Source organism: Barbus barbus (genome assembly GCF_936440315.1).
Source record: "Barbus barbus genome assembly, chromosome: 2".
NCBI lineage: Eukaryota > Metazoa > Chordata > Actinopteri > Cypriniformes > Cyprinidae > Barbus > Barbus barbus.
In genome coordinates, this window is record NC_136730.1 from 4388171 (window position 1) to 4409707 (window position 21537).

Below are 21537 nucleotides of genomic sequence, written 5' to 3' on the forward strand. Positions count from 1 at the left end.
CCCACTGGATTATTACAATTAATGGCAAAAATAATGTTTGGAAATTACACATTTCTCCAAACATTCATTTCATACAAATTATAAATAATTTTCTCAAAACAATATCCACAAAACTCTCATGTTTTCATAATAGTTAACACAACCAATACGTTAACATCCTCATAACAGAGAAAGGGGTGTTATGAGAGAGAAGATGAAGAGAGGAACAAGTAGAAAGATATGGGCAGAGAGGAAGATGTGAGGAAAGAGGAGGGCACTGGTGTAGTCGCAAGAGCACGAGGAGAAACTGTAAGACATGCAAAAGAGAGGAAGTAGACAGCAGGGAGGAAGGAGAATATGAATGTCAAATGAAATCAGAATTACCCTATTTGACCATGTAAAAGTCCATGGCCTCTTCTTTAGAGAAGCTGGGGGGGTTCCACAGTGAATTTACAGTAAGTGCTGTACTATGATTGTTGGTGGTACAGATTTTTAGTCCTCCTGGGACAACTTCTGTTATTTACTTTAAATGTCCAAACATTTTTCAGAATTGAAGTTTGAGATCAATCAGGTTGAATCGAGTTTATTTTGAACGGAACAGGAGCATCGTTGACATGGTGGTCCAGAACAGCATCACCGGGCACAAAGGAAGAGGTCTGGAGATGTTGAGCTGGAGCTTCTCAAGCAAGGACTCAACCGTCTTACACTTTTGCTCCTGTGATGCAAGGGAAGCGCAGCAAATATGTTACGGAGCAGTGTTGGGGAACATTTGTTTTGTTTTTGCTCTAATCCAGAACTAAAATGTGAGTGGATTATAAATCATTATATCCTCCTGAGACCCCCCCCCCAAAAATAAATAAATAAAAGCTTTGTGAATTTAGTATTTTTTCATGTCATTACATTGTTTAGAGCATTAGAAAAAATGGAAAATTAACATTTTTGAAAAATTATATTTTATTCATATTTTTGTGTATGTCCTCTGTAGAGGACACTAGGACTAAGTGTTTCCAAAAATAAAACGACATGAATAGACATCAAAAAGGCAAAAACTATGTTTTTTTTTTTTTTAAATCACCAATACATTTTTAGGTTTCAGGATTGTTTTATACTAAACTTTGTTTAAGGATGATTCTCATCTATGTTATAAAATATATAACACAATTATTTGCTATACCATTTTGTTTTATGCAGTACGTCTGTAAAAATTTCCATAAACTGGTTTTCCATTAAACACAGTGTATCTATATTGTATCTAATTTGCATATTAATGGGTTGCTGTTGGGACAGCATGTTGAAAAAAAGAATTGTCATAATGGGAGTAATAATTGGCCAGATGTTCATAATAATATATAATATTTCATAACAAAATTGATGTATAATTTATTTTCCTATTCAATTGTTATGTCTCCCAAAATGTGTAATAAGCATGCTTTTAGTCCTGGTGTCCTCTACAGTGGACATGTATGAAATTATGTCCTGTTTCATAACAGGAAGTCATATTTCATTTTGAAAACCCATAACATTTTCCTGAGATGTTGCTTTACTCCAGAGCTGGGTCTCAGGAGGATAGTGATGTATATGCCCCTGAGCGCGATCTTATGTCAGGTTTGATTGCTGTACTCGTGGGAAATGTGGTTTTAAGAGCAGTTAGGTCTTTATTTTCATTGGTTTGTATGTGTTAAGTCTCTCACTCCCGGGAGATTTGAGTGGAGAATAAGGGAAGAGACGAGAGACGTGCAGCTGAAACGATTGAGCGGACAGATTGCAGAAAATACAGTAAATCAATCGACAGATCATCGTATTAATACTTTTGATAGTCCGTGTGTTTACATGAGTGGCTGAGTTCATTCTGTTGTTAATATTTGAATTCGGAGCGTTACTGCGGTTACGTCATTAGCTCGCAAACAGCGCTGAGACAGACTGTGCTTAAAGTTATAGTCAAATTATAACTGTCAAAAAATGACAACCGGACTGAAATCTTTGTGAATTCATCCTGTAATTGACCCGAGGGAGACCAGATAGCGTCCCAGATCACCGTGAGGTCCGGTGTTGAAGTGTGACCTACATCGGCCGCCAGGCACCGCGCAGGACGGGGATCTGCAGGAGGAGGCCTTCCACGGCGCTTCGCGATCATCTCAGTTCCTAAAGTAATTCAGGTACCCTTGTTTGCGCTCAAGAGGCCAGTTTCAGTTTGACGCACTCAAGCCACGATTCAGGCCTGCTCCGGGGTGTGTGCGTTATCTCTGTGTGTATGGAATTATTTTTGTGTCTTTATTATTCAAACAAAAATTCTGTATTTGAGAGCAAAACTAATTATTTTGTAATTAAAAAATACAAGTTTGCAAAAAAAGTCTTCTTAAGGTTCAAAATTAAAGTAATTGAAAACAAAATAATTTGCAGTGCGTGTAAATCTTTAAAAAATATATATTTTTCTTTGTGCACTTCAAAAACTTTTCATCACTAATCCACAAATGTTGCTCTCTTTCCTGCCTTTTTTTTTTTGCGGGTCTAAAACTTTTGTTTGCGAGTTGAAAAGTTTTGCTTGCGAGTGAAGCTGTGTGTCAGTGGGCGGTCTCTGCGCACCAGGATGAAAGGCCCTTTTCTATTGGCCACTCTCGATTGAAGTGACAGGTTGACCACGCCCACTACGGTTTCCCGCCACTGATGCCAGTCTGACAGAAGAGCGAGCTTCTAGCAGCAATGGCCAGCAACCGCTCCTTTACTGGGTAAGTTAACTAATTTAACATCTTAAACTCAGTGACTAGTGAACTGAATTACTCTCTCTTCTCATGCTCCCTCACTTAAATACATAACGTTAGCTAAGCCTGTCTGTAGTCGGTGATGGCCAATAGAAAAGGGCCTTTCATCCTGGTGCGTAGAGACCGCCCACTGACACACAGCTTCACTCGCAAGCAAAACTTTTCAACTCTCAAACAAAAGTTTTAGACCAAGAGCAATTTATTTTGTTTTCAATTACTTTAATTTTGAACCTTAAGAAGACTTTTTTTGCAAACTTTTATTTTTTAATTACAAAATAATTAGTTTTGCTCTCAAATACAGAATTTATTTTGATTAATAAAGACACAAAAATAATTCCACATGTGTGTGTGTGTGTTTATCAGAAGAAATGTGAGTGTTCAGAGTAGTATTTTGAAACGCAGTGAATTATTCTGTACATGTAATTTCAAGGGTGTTAATTTGCTAAATTAACTCGAAGTGTATTTGACACAGAGGTCAATTCAGTATATCTGTCACATGGGATATTCCCCTTTTTGGGGTTATATTATACCAAACTATTATACCAAGCTATTTCTTACTCTATAATTCTACTCTAATTAAATTCTGTATATTTTCTACTTCAAGTGTTTTCTTTATTCAACAGAGTTTATTCTTAACCAGTGATCTTGTGTGAGCATAGATTTATTCTGAGTAGCTTTCCAAAAGAAAAGTATTTATTTCAGTGACATCAGAGGGGCCTTTTAATACAACATCTCTTAGTAAGAGATAAGCATTAGTTTATTGAACCTGCTGCTGCCCCCTTACTGAACCGTAAGAAAAGGCGGTAGGGGGCGCTACATTATATATATATATTTATTTATTTTTCAATATCAACCTCAAATTTGGAGCAACTTTAGATTCATATATATATATATTTATACTACGGGGCCGTTGAATGCTTGAATCTGATTGGCTGACGAACGTTCTGAGGTGTGCAATTATTTTCAGGGAAACGCACGGCGAACGTAGTTCCAGGCAGCTTTCTTGACCGCATTACAGTTCCATATCACTTCGCATCGTTGTCAGCGCTGCCCTGACGATTTTATCAGTTAGCCTAGTGTAGCAACTTAAAGGCTACACATGACATTTCTCACTAGCGAGGTAATAACAGCGCTGCATCTTAAAGCAGACTTACAGTTTAGAGACGGTGCTTCAGAACACTGTTGAGGGACACACAGAGGTAGCCTAATTCATACAAGCTCTCTCTCTCTCTCTCTCTCTCTCTGTTTCTCTTTCTCTGTGTCTCTGTCTCTCTCGCTCTCTTTCTAATAACTTCATTATTAACTGCAGTAGTCTGCTATCAACGGCTCAAGCCTCCATTGCCAGCTTTAAAATGACGTTTTGGAACTAGCAAAAGAGTCGTTGGATGAGATGCGGAAGAAATAATCCTACTCACAATAGCGATTTAAGTAGAAAAACCGGACGAATCCCTTGAAATATATAATCTGATCGATGTCTTGAGGTGTGGCAACCGTAGTATAAGCGGAATAATTGACTCCGGACCGTTGAATTATTAGAAAAATAATGCACACCCGAGGTGTAACGGCCACTCCGCTTCGCATCACCACCTCGGGTGTGCATTATTTTTATAATAATTCAACGGCCCGTCGTCAATTATTCCTTACATATATATATATATATATATATATATATATATAGTTTAAGAGTAAAATGTTTTCATCTGGAAAGTATGTTTTTCCATATAAAACTCGTTATTTTTATTTTTTACTTTTTTTTTTACCTCATATTTACCGCCACCTGAGGAGCCCTAGATGGGTTAAAGCTTGTTTTGTCTTGTTTTAAATTATTTGATGTCATCTTTTTTTAATGACTATTATTTATTTATCTTTTCTTTCAAACAAGCTGTTATTCACAAAAAAAATAAAAAATATTCCGCTCTGCCACAGATATTATATTGTTTGCTCTGCATAAATATATAATTCCTCAAAACAGAGTCACACTGAACAGCAATGACGTCTAACATCACTGGTTTGTAATACTGACTAAACACAAAAGACGTGACGAATATAAAAAAGGGGAAGAATTCTAGTCAACAATTATTTTTTTTAGTTCTGAAAAACGTCATTTGTGTTCCACATTGGGGTGATGCCTTCATAATTTGCTGTTGTAAAAACAGATCAGAATATAATTTAACAACACATGCCTTGTTTAAAGTTCAAGCGTTATTTTCATTTGGTGGTGGGCGTCAGTTGTGACGATGTGGGTGAAGAGGAAGTGTCTCATGCTTCAGGGGATTTACATACTACACTTTTTAAGCTAGACAAAATAGAGCAGTGTTTCTCAATTCCAGCCCTCGCTTACCACTGCTCTGCATATTTTGCTCATCTCTCTTGTTTAAACACACTTGATTCAGATCATCAGCTTGTTAGAAGAGAGCTCCATGCATGAACTATGCTCCAGCTGACAGGGTCCCTACATGGGATATGAAGTTTGAAGTTTACTTCACTTCAGAACATTGATTCAGGGCCTGCAGCATCTTCACACACAGACAAAACTTACTAGAGAAGTATCACATAACATACCTCTGTAAATAAATACAATTCAAATTCACTTCCACTTCGCAGGGCACTTATTGTCGAACAGAACAAATGTCTGAAGTGATAAGAGATGCATACACAATGTGCAGCGCGGGGGTGGGACTGTGTAGCAGATGCGACTGATGTTGTTTTGCTGTAGTGATATGGTCTCTTTATCTGCTTCCCTAGGAGTGTCTGTTCAAACCCACCAAAGCTTCATGTAACGCGCCCGTTCTTGTACTTCCCCCCACTCGTGAAATGTCACAAGATGCGTGATGAACGGAAACACGTCACACTTCCCATTTCCTTCAAGTAAAGTGTTCTAGCATGACACTGAACGAGTCAGTCGCCTGTGTTTTTGGATAAGAAGTCCCACAATCAGAAGGGGCGTGAAGGAAGGCCAAGGACTTCAAGGACCTCATTGATTTACGCTGCGAAGCCAACGAGCGATGACTCTATGTAGAGTTGTGCTGCTGTGTATTGTGTGTATCCATCAAGGTGAGTAACAAAATTCATGCTTATGTCATGCTGAGTTTGTTGCGTTAATGTTACATAGTTTGATCCTGTGGGGGAGATAATTGGAGAATTTTTGAGAAGAAAAGAAAATGCATGTCAGAGTGAGAAACAAAGAAAGTGAACCTAAATTCTGCTTCACTGGAAACAAGGTGTTTCCCTTTTCTGCGAAACAACAAAACATGTCCTCTCACTCATTAGGGTGTTCATGCAAATCAACGGATCTGTGTTTATCTTTGCAGTGCGCGGCAGAGAGGAATATATTACTGGTTACAGTGGCCAATCAGTCGTCCTGAAATCTGGAGCGGACAGATCATGGAATCTCACCAGAGTTCAGTGGTCCATTTATAAGAACACCACATTCATTGCGAGTCTAAAGGATGGTGATGTGATTATATACAATTTCTGGAGACATCAGGGTCGACTTGACCTCAACAATGAAACGGGAGATTTAACAATCCGTAATGTGAGAACAGACGACAACATAACATACACCGTGGCTTTAGTCACCTCAGATGGCAGGCGGAAACAAGATAAAGTTCATCTCACAGTTCAAGGTAAGCAGTCTTGAGGATAGTCAACAATCTACTTCTGATTAATGACTGTCGGCCAGATTGAGTAACTGATATAATGTCCTGCAGAAAGTCTCAAGACACCAGACATCCAGATCCAGATGCTTCATTTCCTCAATGACAGCCAGTGCTATATTGCTCTTGATTGCACTGCATTTGGCCAAAATGTGAACTTGTCCTGGGCGCCTGATGGCGAGTTCAACGGATCGTATATTTCAGGAATCCCAAACTCTGTCGTCTCTCCATTGGTTCTTTTCGCATCATTTAGTGGCAACAGAAACGTGACATTTAACTGCACTGCCTCCAGTGGTCAACAGACAGTGACCAGGCAAATGACCGTCAGATGTTCAGGTGGGTCTCACCAACACATTTTTGCTTCTTTAGGATGAGGTACATTACATATTAAGCCGCATGCTCCACGTTGGGGCTTCCAAACAATCATTCAGTCCACTTAAACTCCAACCCTTCAAGCTGGTATGATTCTTTAGAGTCTTCATGAAAAGTGGTAGCTTAAAACAACACTCTTTTTACCCTGTCAAAAACAGCTCTATTCACAGCGACCTGTTTCGGTGCATGTCCCTTTAAATGCTAATGAGCTCTGCTCACCCCACACATCTTACATGGCGTGAGCAGCAGTTCTCATGAGACTGTAAACTTTAGCTGCGGAACTTGCTAACTAGCACATTATTAGGAAAGGCGATTTGCAAAGATTCATAAAACACTATACTCACTTCTTCTGGATGATTTGCGTGAACATAAACGCGGTTAGGTAAATTGGGGGCGAATTCCCTTCAAAAACAAAAGTAATCCACTAGTGGCTCAAAATGAAGACTGTAAATGATGATTGCAATGATAAATTGCTGCAATGTTCATTATTACATCCAACAACAATAACAATAACACCTCAGTAGTTTAGGATATGTTCTTGTTCTTGCTCCAGCGTAAAACATCAGTTTCAGTTAGGGATAGGAAGATTCCCCGATTCGCATTAAGGCATTTGCATTAAAAAGTGTGCATCGGATACAAGTTGTTATTTATATCGCGATGTATCGTTTCGAACATATTTGCATCAGTAAAAACTGATTTACTTATAATTACTATTGGATGCGCTATACTTTTATTATTTAAAAAGTGACCAATAAACTATGACCAATTTTTTATATGTAGATTGATTTCTCCTCTTTAAACTGTGTCTCAAGCGCGTTCTCTCGTAAACACTGCTGTGTGAATATGACGAATCACAACACTGCGGAGACCTGAGGAAAAGTGCAAAACCTAACCTTAAATAACCTAACAAATCAATTGGGGCTAAAGCGGTTCCATAAACAACCAATTAAATTCACACAATCGCACTCATTTTTGCACGCTTATTCATAAACAGCCCTTAATGTTGATCATGGATCAAATCGATCCACCATGGCAAACAGCGAATATATTCTGTGCTGTTTAATGCATTTTAGACGTTGTGTTTTCCTCACTGCATAACTGATATATCACATGTATATTTTTCATGTGTATGTGTTAGAAAGTCAAGCACGCGAGAGCAACGAATAGGAGCACTAATTCAGAGTAAAATATACGTTTTGCTAAAATATTTGTTGTTGGACATTAAATGTGTCTTTGTGGAATTTTAAACCTACATCTAAATGTATTTTTATGATAGCAGTGACTGTAAAGGGGTTATATGTACAGTACTAATAACTAAGCTCAAATGAGTTAATGTGTGTTTCTTATAGCAGTTAAAATATAGTTATTTGCTTTATTTTTCATTTTTAATTCAGTGATTTTAACTTTTTTAATTTACGTATTTTTAATGCTTTAAATAGGAATTTTAGATTCTAATGTTCTGCAAAGTATAAAGGTACAGCTGTCATAAAACCAGGTTACCATAGACCAGGTTAGTTTCCCAGCATAAGTTACCACAATGACTAAGCTTGATCTAGGCCTATGTTCAATTTGCTTTATGGAACCAAATCATTTGACAATGAGTCAGACTAACTGAAATAAGCCTGGCTTGGTTAACTTGTTTTATGAAACAGGCCTCGAGGCGTTAAAAGTGATCTTCATTGCATCGAATCGCATTGTGTTGAATCTAATCGAATCAAAATCAGATCGCACTGCATCTGTGAATTTAGCATCCGATGACCCCTTTAATTACCAGCATTGCCTGTTTTTTTTTTAACTGATTGTACTCGTTGGAATCCTCCTGGGAAGTTCGTATTTATGATTTGGGAAAGTCGTAATTACCACATCATTTGCATTCAAGTCACTTTGGTCTGAGAAGATACATAAAATTCAGCAATATTTGTTTTAACTCTACTTTGAAAACCTGATGCTGCATTAATTGCATCTGTCTGACACGCTCTCAGCTTGGAAACTCAGGGCTTAAAGAAATTTACGAGTTTGGTAATTATGACTTTGTGGTGGCATTCAAGTGCAGTCAACTCAGAAATATGATCTATCCAACATGACTTGAAATAGATCATAGATTTCACGTCCTGAAAAGTGAAGCTAAAACAAGGGGTACCAACACATCTATATCGGTCATAACTTCTACAGTGAAATGGCGCATACACTGGACAGGAGTGAGACTCGCTTGTGTCGAGGGCCCACATTTGCGTGCACGATCAAATTAAATGTCTAAACGTTTGGCTGTATGCTTGCGCTAATCACTCGCATCAAAACATGAGTATACTTTGGCCTTGAGGTGTGAAAAGTAGACTGAAATTTTTGAATGCAAAAGAAAGCAGTGACATTTGAGCTTAAACACATAAAACCTAGCGTCTGCTTAACACATCTATTCAAACCTTGAGCTATTTTTTTATTATTTTTTGGTCAAATGAATAAAAAAGTATGAGACGGTTGGAAGTTGTATTTTCAAACTTTGAAGTGTTGCTAATACCTTAAATGTTATTTACTTGGTCTTAAAGAGTCTTAAATAAAAACCTGCACTAACCGTGATCATAAGAAAATGGCCTTTACTGACAGCAGAGTGAACGAAGAGACGTCGTTTGTGACAGAAGCGGTCTGTAACTTCACTGCACTGGACAGTTTAACAGGGCAAGGCCTTTGAGAAGTGACACATGCAAATATATGAAGAGTTGTTTGATTCTTTTTTCTTTTTCTTTCTAGAGGAGAAGCAGAAGTGTGAAGTCTGCACCGCTTGCAGCTCGTGTGCTTCCTCTGTGATATGGACTATTCTGGTTACAGCTGCATTGTTGCTCGCTGTATATGCAATTACAAGAAATAAAGGTAACAAACATATCTTGTAATCAGCTTTACAGTGCAACTTTCACTGTCTTTATGAACTGTAATTGATGTTTTCTAGACAGAATTATAGCTGCTTGCCCTGAAAGTCTCCGCCAAAACATCCAGAATAGGTAACATCACACCACAGACATCACAGATGTAATGGACTCAGTTTACCGCGGTACTTATCTTGTATGTTTGTTTTTTGAAGCATCAACAGTTTCAGTCCTGCCTCCCATAGTGTTCAAGGGAAACAAAACGCGGTGTAAGAAGAAAAGTCCTCTTGCATAAGCTTCAACTGAACAGTTATCAGCAAGCATGTTATGGAAGAGAACAGTTTTTTTATTTTTTTTAAGAGGTTTCATTTTAAAGAAAACAATGTGCGGATGTTGTGTTGGTTTGACCTCGTTGGATACGGTCTGTGAAATATGTCATCTCTCGCCTGTGTGGATGATCATTTCTGGTACTTCAGAATCAGGCTTGTGCTCCTTCGGTTTGAACGGATATGGCACTTTTGGTACTGAGTCAGAATGGCAGCTTTTTTATTTAATAAATTGTCTTTGTTCAAAAATGCGTGTGAAACTTATTTTATTCTATGTAATTCCTGGTTGTCATGATGACTTGTAGCAGCATGTGCTCAGTGTGTCACAGTATTCTTGACACGTCTGTTTTAAGTCATTGTGAGTGCTGTTTTTTTGTCTTGTCAATGGGAAGTGGTCAGTTACTTAGAAATGGACACATGACTTCAGTTTCAGCATATATAAATACTGAAGAAACTGGTTACATTAAAAGGATATTCCACTGAATTTCAACACTTCTCCAAACTTCCCAGTGATTATTTCAGAATTTTATTACAAGTTTTATTTACATTGTGCTTTTCTTTGACTCGTGGTCACTTGGTTACAGAAAGAACATAAGAAGATAAATCAGAACAATACATTTAAACAAACAAAATACAAGGGAACAGAGAATATCAGAGTAACGTATTCTAACTGTAACTTATATAACATGCTATTTTGGCCAATGACAGAAAAAAAACCAGAGTGCCCACAAAACTCCAATAAACTTTATAACCTGTAGGTTTATGAAAATGTAATGCAATGCATTTACTGCCTCAGATGTGACTGTTTTAATGTTGCAAAACACTCACATTCGCTGAACTCCACTTCAGCTTGACATTGGTAAAATGCTAATACTATAATGACACATGCAATAGTCTTATATAAAACCACAATATCAAATTTGACACCACAGAGTTTAATTATTAAAAAAACAAAAATCCTGAAAACTATTGGCTTTACATCACCAGGTCAGTTGTTACTTTATTTTGGTGCGAGGCCAGCTTGGAGCAGCACTCGCAACGGTTTTGTGTCCGATTCTCGAAATATCAAGCCCATATATTCTACTTCTAAATATCACCTATAACCACAGCAAAAATAAATACCAGATCCAATCTGAATAAATATCCAAAACTGCACGTGTAACAAGTTCATCTGAGAGCTCAAACGAGGTCAAATATTCAAAAAGAGCGCCTTGGTGACGGGGGTTAAAAACAGGACAGAAAATAGCTTATTACTTCTAAATTATGTTTTTTTGATGTAAAAATCTTGATAACATTAAAAGTGGACCTCCTTTAAGTGTAGGTGATACATTACATACACTTGGTTTTAAAACTTCATAAAACTGCGGAAACCGTGATGAAAAGGGCCTATACTGACAGCTGAGTGAACAAAGAGGCATTGTTCGTGACGGAAACGGCCTGTAACTTCACCGCACTGGACACTTCACACTTTTCAAGTGACGCATGCAAATATATGAAAAGCTGTTTGATTCGTTTAGGCTTTTTTCTAGAGGGGGAGCTGAGGTGTGAAGTCTGTTTGCAGTTCGTGAAATTCACTGCGGTCCTTTTGGTTTTAGCATATGCATTAACAAAAAATAAAGGCACCAATGTTTCATACATGTGTTGTGAGTTCCGGAAATGTACGGATACGATTCAGTTCAGTTCATATGGTTGCTTAAATAACACTTTATTTTGCTGGTCCCTTTTGAACATTAAATTGACGCTAAGTAATGTTGCAACGACATGTCAACAAACTCTCAGTAGAGTATTAGTAGACTGTCTGCTTCATATCTGCTAACTCTTTATAGTGATGGTCTCCCAACAGATACTCTTCTGACTCTATAAGTAACTTTGCAAGTACGTCAGCTTATTCTAACCCTGACTCCACCAGTCGACTAATACACTACTAACACTGCTCCTACTAACTCTCAATGTTATTTATAGTCAACAGAATGTGTTAAAAGAACCATCAAAATAAAGTGAAACGCCCATGTTTTTTTGCTGTTGTGTGAACGTGAACTTTCAGTCAGTTTAGCTGCATATTTAATTTTTGACAGGAGTGAAAACGAGGCTGTGATAGAAGAAAAGTCCGTTCAATGGATTGTACTGTTGTTTAACAACATATCTATTATTCAGCTGATGAAAAATCTTTCTAGAAAAAATAAAAAATAAAATAAACAATAACTTGGCCAAAAGTAGACGTTCGGTTTGTTCCAAACGGGATATATCGCCCTCCGAATGGCAATTCAGAGTGAAAACAATCATTGAAGGGTCGTTCCAAACCGAAGTGCGTTTCCTGTCGTATAAGAGAGTTTTGTGAAACAGTTACGTCAGATTGTGTGCGCTTTGTCTACGACACGAATTCCGTTCCTGTACTCCACTGGAAAACCAAAGTGTTCCCACACAGGAGACTTAAATGTGTCCGGAGGAGTACTACGTGAAGCAGCCATCCTGCATACACTAGCAACCGACTGAGACGCTCACTCCCAAGTCACATGAAATGACATGCACTTGGAAAACAGTGACTTTAGAATATAATATTTAGAACAAAATTTTAAAAGCTCTTATTAGTCGTTACTAATACAATTTAATCAAATGTAAGCAAATAATTTTTTTTTTAATTAATAGTTAGTTACAGGGCCGGCGCCAAACGAGTTACTGTGTGCCCCCCCCCACTTTCCATCCTCCCCCCTCCTTGCTGAACGTGATCGATTTTGAAAGCGAAAGTACCGATAAAACAGCGCACATAAGAAAGCGATTACACACTTTAGCGAGCGTCAGCAACTGCACACAATCACAGATTGCACGCTCTGTGCAATCGACCCCCCCCACCACCACCCCGATGAAACACAGAGTGTGAAATCCCCCCACAACGTGATTTGTGCCCCCCCCCTAGAAATTTAAATGCCCCCACGATGGTGGTGCCCTGGTGTCGGCTCTGGTTAGTTAGAGATAAGTGCCATTAACCTCAATAATGTGCAGCAGGGGGAGTGAGAGTACCGCGATTCGTATCGTGGGTGGTGTATTGCGACCTTTCGGTTCGGTTTGTGATATCGTTACACCCCTATGTATTAGTCATCTCGGATGGATAGCAAGGAGTTGTGAAAGAGAAATAATGGTGCTGATGGAAACTGGTATTATTTTGAGATATTAAGTGAGCAGTTGGTAAATGCCTGTCAGTGGTGTAAATATAAAGAGGGGAAGTGATTCAGAATGTATCAGCATTCTGGAGTCTGAGAGCAGCTGACTGACTCAAAAGGCTATCTATATACTCCTACACAGACAGAATCAGCCTACATGACAAACTGAGGTCACAAGACAGATTTAACTGGATCAATCACAATATTCCAGCTGTGAACATACTAAACATGTTTAAATACCATAAAAACATGCAGAAACTATACATGTTTATTCTTGTTATGTTACAGATTCACTAGATATGTAGAACAGACATCTGTAGAGTGTGATGGAATGATGTATGATGTTATTAAGAAGAAAAAAACAACTTCAAAAACGTCTTCACTTAAATACTTCAGTCATGTCAGAGTCATTCACACAGACGTCTTGAGGTTAGATGATTTCATCGCTAAACTGTTGCATCTTTGGTCTCAATATTATTGCTTTACTTTTGAATTTAATGCATATCAGTATGTGAAACTATGCAATTTTAAGCATACAGAAAAGTGTGTAGAAAAATACATACATTACCATTCAAAAGTTTGGATTCAACAATGATTTTTAAAGAAACTGTAAGATACTTTTATTCAGCAAGGATGCATTAATGTAACAATCAGTCGTAAGAACCCAAGTGCAGCTCTATTTAATAAAATGATATCCAAAATCCAAACAAACAAAGACTTGACTACACAAACTTGACTTGACTTTGCATGAACAGAAACACAACTCACCAACAGCAGGTTACACAGATAATACTCGACAAGAGACAATGGCAACATGAGGGCTATGAAGTCACATGACACAAACCAACCAATGGGAAACAAGACGCATGACTAAGACAACCAATCACAACGACACACAAGTTGCCTTCGACTTGAACCACGGCCACAGATGGCAATCAATGAAAGTAGCAGCCGCTTGCAGTTGAAAATGGAGCTGTCAAGTCGGACACTTTCTGCTCCCGTTAGTGAAGCTAACGCGGTGTTTGCATACGCTATCACAGATGAAGTGAATAAAATGCAATATTTGTCAAATACATTTTCATGAGCAATAGAAACACCTTTTATATACTGCTTAACACAGCGCCATCTGTTCAAGAATGAAGTTCAATATAATTGTATAAAGTATGCTTTTTTCAGTGTTGTTGATAAACGTGACTCAATATAACTTTGCTACTGCTGTAAAAAAGCTTTGAATGTTCTAAAAATGTTTTGTGGCCATTATTGGATTTGAAAACTAATACTCTCATGACTGCTAGTTGACATGTAGTTGCAGAGTTACTTATCAACAATCAGCTGTCTAAAGAGTGCCATCAAAATAATCAACTGATATATAAAATAAAATAGAAATGTTCAAAGCAAATGTGTCGCATTACATATTCATCTGATATGATATCTGATCTTATGGCTGTTTGAGAAAAAATATATATATTATTACTTATAAGTGGTCTTTGTCTGCTTTAAGTAAAGTGACATAAGTAACGTGGCAAGATATGAAACTTATAATACATTATGGCCCAGTTTCACAGACAGGCTTTAGACTAAGCCAGGATTAGACCATAGTTCAATTAGGACATTTAAGTGATTTAAGTGGAAAAAAAATCATTACAGGTGTGCATCTTGAGACAAAACAAATAAACTGATATATTTTATTAAGTATTTTAAACAGTCAGTGCAAGTTTATTTCAGTTAAAACAGCTGATTTACATTTTAGTCTAGGTCTAGGCCTAAAGGGGACCTATAATGCAAAAATCACTTTTATAAGGTGTTTGAACACAGTTGTGTGGCCGCAGTGTGTGAAAACAACCAGCCTATAATGGTAAAAATCCACCCACTCATTTTATTATAATCTAAAAAACTTATAAACAGTCTCTCAGGATGAGCCGTTTCAGATTCTCCCTCTGTTCACGTCACCGAGGGGAAAAAGTCCCACCCATCTGTGATGCTGCCCTATAAGCATAGACAAAAGCCAAAGAGGCTTTTCCAGTGTTTTTGGGATGCACTAACAAACACAGGAGTCTCCATCGACTCCCTCCATCTGAGCCTGAGGAACCTGTGGTTAAGTTTCATTGTATAAGGAAATGTCCTGGAAAAAAATTGGTAAAGTCTCCGAAACGTGTAGGGATCAATACCAACGCTTCATGCGCGAACGTCAGCTCCAGACAAAGTAAGTATCACGCGTTTGTTTTCCAAATTGCCTTTCTGAAAGAGCTTCTTGGCACTCTGTAAAGGCCTTTCCACACCGAGCGCGATACGAATGTTCACCTTCTGCTATATCATGCCTGCACACTAGGTGGCGCTGACCAACTATGTATTTTTCCTCAGATATGTATCACGTAGATGGATTTAACATCTAAATTAAGATAAACAAAGTTTGATTCTACACCAGAAACACAAGCTATCTATAATTCTTACAAGAATAAGCTACATCCTAAAATATAATTAGAAGTACCATTAGCATCAAGCTACACTTGAAAATGTATTTAATTTATTTGCTTTAAACCATCATCGAGTGCTTGTAATGACTTCCGATTGTGATTTATAGTTGATTTTGATTCTATAATAATAAGCAGACACGTGCACTCTTTGTATGTTTAATAACACTACACTGCTAATATTTGTCATAAACATCCTTTATTGCTATAAAAAATAAAATAAGGTGCATACAAAACATATATCAAACATATAAAACAATATATTGTCAATCATATCTATTTGCTTTCATATTTCATGTGTAGAAAAATGTTTCACTCTATTTGTTATTTAATACGGAAGATCTAGAGAGTGTACGCGTAAATCTGTTCTCAAATACCAACGATATCAAGAACTCAGCATCCACTCTCTTATCCAGGATACTCTTCTTCGTTGTTTGTTTGCACTGGTTGTCGAAACAACGCCACCATTCTCACCCTTTTGTGTAACAGCAGCGTCTCCGGTCACGTGATCTTAACTCAAATCTTATTGGACGGCCTGTGTTTTCGCTTTGCGAAACTTAAACGATTCGTCGGACTGGACGAAAAAAAAAACATTCGTATTTTCGGTGCGTGAATGTTCGCGGTCTATGTTGAAGCATCCATAGGAAGCTGCTGTTTTATTCCAGCGTGTCATCGCGTGTGAAATTTGTTTGGCTTTTTCACGCTCAGTGTGGAAAGGCCTTAAGGCTAATGCATTGTCTCTGTCTGTTTTCACTGGTGCTGTCTTCATGAATGATCGTGAATAGGAATGTGGTGGTGAAAAGTTGCATATGAAAGCAATGTGAGTCGATCGCTTGAGTTTGTTGATCTCATAATCACGAGTGGGACTTATAAAGTTTGTGATAGCATGCCATGCACCATGAGACCAGCTATGTTGTTATTTTTATCCCGCCGTGCTCCCGTCTGTGTAATTCATAAACGCTTATTTATTATGCACAGTACAATCAGACTTTGAAACCGAGTATGTTTTCTGTAAAGATAACCAGCTTGTATTAATAGTGGAATGTTTATATGCAAAGGCTAGCACTGGGAGCGTGAGCTCTTGAAGCTCCGCCCTCTTCTCCGGGAGCACCAGCTCATTTGCATTTAAAGCAACATACTCAGTATCAGAGCGTTTAGGCTCATACCCTAAAAGTGGCAATTTTAACAAGCTATAAAAAATATCTGTTGGGTATTTTGAGCTAAAACTTCACATACACACTCTGGGATGTCAGAGACTTATTTTGCATCTTGTAAAAAGGAGCATAATAGGTTCCCTTTAAGCCTTGTCTGTGAAACCGGGGGTATAACTATGAGAAATATAATCCACTGAAACTTAAGCTGATGGATTGTGTTCACTGTGTGTTATAAATCATCATACTCTTAAAAGCTATAACCACAAATAACTAACTATTATAATACATTAAAACTGCTCTAATGAATATTCGTGAGATGATACAACATATTATAAAGTTATTTATAATGCATTATGCATTCATTATAATGCCTTAAGAATACCTTTATAATGTATTATAAATAAGGGCTTCATAGAAAGTGTTACCCAAGTTTCTAACCGGCATGCACTGCTTCAAGTCAGAATTTGATCGAACTGGGTTAAGTCGAATGACCTATTGGCAACATGAGGGCTATAAATACCAAACAATAAGGGTCACGTGACACAAACCAACCAATGGGAAACAAGGCACATGACTAAGACAACCAATCACAACATGACACACAAGGTGTGTTCGACTTGATGCAGCGCTGCGCAGAATGATCAGTGTATGCCATCACAGTACCACGAGAGCGATAAGAGAACCGCCGGATCCTACGCTTTCAATCACTCTCGCAGCGCTTTGATATCATACACTGATCATTCTGCGCAGCGCCGCTTCAACACACCTACAGACAAGAGTAGCACATGACATGATCACATGAGGGGCAAGGAACACATGACAGGAACATGAAACCAGGCAAAATATCACAAACTTTTGAATGATAGTGTGTGTAATGTAATATTGTGTTGCATTGTGAATTCTGCTCACTTGATAAATAAGTGTTTCAACTATATATTTAATACACAACACATTTAATGCAGGAGTTCAAAGGTCAACCGATGAAGCTAATAATGCATATGGGAGGCTGGTTACCCCGATCCAGAAATGAGAAGACCAAACGTTACATGAAGCGTCTGTCTGTGCCTCACTCACAGGACATCCTGGTAAGGGGAGGAAGTGCTGGGGCTGACCGCAGGGTGACGCTGAAAGCTGATTTTGTCATACAGTGTTTGAGGCTGCAGGGGGAGTAAATGTGTGACGTTACAACAGATTCCAGAGAAACGCTTCGCAACAGAGCCACCAACTTCTCCAAATATGCACCAAAACTGTTCTCAGTCTCACTGATTCACTGTATGTCGTAAGCTGACTGTGCCATATTGCCACATTCATTTAGACTACTATGCTATGTGCAATAATTATGATTTTGTTAGTAAATACATGCTATGAGTGTAATTTATAAGCAATCAAATGGATGACAGCAGTAATGATGTATGCATGCAAGTTCACTCACCAAGTTTTGTGAGAGTTTTGTGTCATCTACCGTCTCATAAATGGACATCCCATTTACAACACTTTCAGAGCGTTTCTGTAATATAGATTAAATCTGCTTAGCTAGAAGTTTATCAGCATTTCTATGCCACAAATGAGGTTTATATGCATCTAAAATAAAGTTCAGATGTGTCTAGGAAGTAGAGGCGTACAATTTTCTTGCAAAAAAAAAGAAGAGATTATTGGAGTGTGTGTTACAAGAAAATACTGTTGCAGTCTCACTACCTCAACATTTTATGTATAATTCAATTATTTGTGAAATTAACTAGCACTTTCTGAGTAAAAATTGTTTGATCACCAATTTATTTATTTTTTGCTCAGAAATTGCTGGTAAATTTCACAAATAATTAAAAAGAAACAGCAAGTAACACTTTGCACATGGCATTAAATTTGAAATTTTGAAGTAGTTTACTCCAATAATCTTTTAATGAGAGCTTAGAAAAATGATCTGAAATCTAGAACCACAGGAAGCTTAAAAAGCAAATATATAGCCAGAAATGAGCCTCTCACCTTTGCAGTGGCATCAGTGTTCACGTCTTCATAGACTGTAATGCCAGCCTCACTTTCTCCTTGTCCTGAAAGTGTGTGAAAACAGTCGTGAGATTGTGGTTGAAAAGCTGTATAAGTCCTGCACTGTTTGTGCATATGCACACTTGTTTAACTCACCTTTATTGTTCCTCCACCTGCAGCACACGGCGAGCGCTCCACTGAATATTACGACAGCGACGATACCGACGCCTACAGCGATCAGCAAATACTCCCGAGGAAAACCTGCATGTTTGCACCAAGGTGAACATTTATTAGTGCTCTTTATAGATTTCAGGAGGCTATATGATTTCTTAATCATTAGAGAATTTAAGAAATTCAATATTTTATTGCAGCACTATACCCGATGGCATACTTGAAGTGTATTTTATGCACACTACAGTCTTAGTCATATTCTTGGCGCTGAAGGTGTTGTCGGCTGTGCAGGTGAGTGTGGTGTTTTCTGCGGGACCGAGGCTGATATTCAGGTGAGATCCTAGAGTCTGGCTCTGATGACCGGTCCAGCTGTAGGAGGGATTCTGATCACCGGACGCCTGACACCAGAGATGAAATCTGCAGATGTTTTTTGATTGCAGCCAGGAAACATTGTACTCAATCTGAACATCTCTGATGAGATCTGTAGGAGAATAGTATCAGAATTATATTAGCATACGTATTTCTTCATAAAGGAACTATTTAATTTTAGTTTATTGACCCTGAATGTATTCGGCATCAGTTCTTAATGTGTTGTTTTAGAATTGCATCATAAAACTTGCATCTTAAACAGCATTGACAGGAAAAATATCAAACAATTAAACTCACCATGAACACGTAGCACAATGAATGTTGTTTTGTATTGTCCAGATTTTCCTTCTGCGACAATAGAGAAGCTTCCAGAATCCTGGAGTTTAAGGTCTGATACTGTTACGCTAATATTGTCTTCATTCATCTTTAACCTTTCGTCAAATAATTCAGGTTGAACCTTTTTGAAATTATTATTTTGATATTCAGCAAGAATAGTCCCATTATATTTCCACTGCACTTCAAGTTTATTTTTTGGATAATCAGCAGTTAATTCCAGCGAGTCTCCAACAGCTTTGTGCACAACATCTCCATCTGGATCAACACACGACCCTACAATACAGAACAAACTGTCACAAATTCACTTATTTTTCACATTTAACATTAAATAAAATTTGTCCATTGACATACTTCATTAAATATCAGTTTGACAACAACATTAACAAAACCCATGAGAAAAAAAGGAACCGAAAGTTGACAATAAACCATCAAAAGCAGCTCACAGAGTTTGAGTTTATGCTATCATCACCTCTCTGTCTTCATGAGGACGGCTCCACAGCACCATCAGCATGAAAAATAACATCATTTCCACCAGATCTGGATGATCTGGATGCACTTGGTCTTTGGTGTTGTTTATAAAGTAAATTTGCAGTGCACAGTGACTCCTAATCGGTGTCTGTATTTGGTCAATTGAGCCCACTGTAAGGAAGTGTTTCACAGCAGCACTTCTACCCTTCACTCTGCGATTTCTTCATGTGTTTATTTTCATCATTTTATTTTCTCATATCCACTTATTTACTCTCCTTCAACAGTTGCATGTCTTTTTGCAAGTATTACACGTGTTTGCCATTTTGGTGAAGTAATACTGAACGGCAAGTCAACAATAAACCATATGTTTTTGATTATGGTGAATTAAGGTAAATTGGGACACTTTTTGCAATTGAGATGACTAGACAAATGTCCCAGTTAACCTGATTTCACATTGTAATGCTGGTTGCAACAGAAAAACGGCCTATTACAACTAGCCACATTCTCTAAAGATAAGGCTTGAAGTTTCCTGAGTTGAACGTCCTTTTCTCAGATGAAACACTGATATTACCTTAACATGCATGAACATTTACCTCAAAACGTAAGCTAAAAATACAGCTAAAAGCATGCACTATATTTAATTTTGTATTTATTAAGCGAACATAGTTAATTTCATTTACTATGCCACATGGAACCAAGAGCATTGTATATATTAGCATTACATATATGGAAGCAAGAGCAGTTTTCCAGATCTACATTCATTCCCCATTCATTCATACATAAGCGTCTTACAACCTGTCGGATAAAACCTCCTTTCTCAAGTCACTCACCTTGGAGAAGGAAAACCAGGAGAACTCCTAAAATGGAGCAGCAGGACTCTTGAAAGACGTTCATGTCCAGAAGTTTAGACGACAGACTGAGGCATCCGTGAAGAAGATAAAGAGAAATAGAAGAGAGAAAAACAGACTTCCTCACACCGACTGCTCTGCGTCTCTCAGTTTGTGCATATCTGCAAAAATAACAACACACAAAAGAGCTTTGGTGAAGAGACCTTTAAGAAGCGCCTTCTGAAAGCTGTGCTTGAGGTTTAGGGGCTTTCTCGTTTCTAAATTAGTTTGCACCTCCCACCACTAGGATCTAGTGCCACCAACACTGTAGTGTGCGGGAAGTGAAGGTTCAGCATTTACAAGCACAGTACCATAAACGACCAGAAGTACTGGCAGCTCATCAGGGAGTGAAAGTGAAGTGAAATCCTAGAGGAATAAGGACGTTTTACTTAGAAAACAGACTCTCTTTGTTAAAGGTCCTGACGTGTCAGAGTTGAAACAGTACGCTTCATTTTGCAGATGGAGCTGTGAAAGAATAATATTATTTGCTTATGGTGACCACAATGTAACCAGACTCATGTAACCACACTGTAACTGGGTGCCAGTGCAAAGAGACTTTCTCACCATCTCACATCCAAACGAGAAGGCGTAAA

General features: G+C 38.0%; 2 protein-coding genes across 4 annotated transcripts; one reads left to right on the top strand and one right to left on the bottom strand.

Annotated features, from left to right (window-relative positions):
- Window positions 1-1862: 1862 nt before the first annotated feature.
- On the top strand, window positions 1863-10445 carry LOC306878030 (CD48 antigen). Of its 2 annotated transcripts, none has more exons than XM_079430113.1 (7): window positions 1863-2135; window positions 5484-5792; window positions 6050-6364; window positions 6449-6730; window positions 9512-9631; window positions 9708-9759; window positions 9840-10444. In XM_079430113.1, the coding sequence occupies exons 2-7, from the start codon at window positions 5744-5746 to the stop codon at window positions 9895-9897; spliced, it is 876 nt and encodes a 291-aa protein (XP_079286239.1). In that variant the 5' UTR covers window positions 1863-2135; window positions 5484-5743; the 3' UTR covers window positions 9898-10444. The 2 variants fall into 2 exon arrangements, with proteins under 2 accessions (XP_079286239.1, XP_079286240.1); XM_079430114.1 differs by lacking the exon at window positions 1863-2135 and adding an exon at window positions 2536-2705 and having other exon boundaries at window positions 9840-10445.
- A 3263-nt stretch (window positions 10446-13708) lies between these two features.
- LOC306878015 (uncharacterized protein) lies at window positions 13709-21218 on the bottom strand. 2 transcript variants are annotated; one of them, XM_079430094.1, is made up of 7 exons: window positions 20888-21218; window positions 19551-19862; window positions 19093-19365; window positions 18870-18974; window positions 18714-18778; window positions 18166-18240; window positions 13709-17890 (listed from the first exon to the last, which is right to left on the bottom strand). In XM_079430094.1, the coding sequence occupies exons 1-7, from the start codon at window positions 20949-20951 to the stop codon at window positions 17804-17806; spliced, it is 981 nt and encodes a 326-aa protein (XP_079286220.1). In that variant the 5' UTR covers window positions 20952-21218; the 3' UTR covers window positions 13709-17803. The 2 variants fall into 2 exon arrangements, with proteins under 2 accessions (XP_079286220.1, XP_079286221.1); XM_079430095.1 differs by having other exon boundaries at window positions 15765-17890; window positions 19105-19365; window positions 20888-21080.
- Between the last annotated feature and the right edge of the window lie 319 nt (window positions 21219-21537).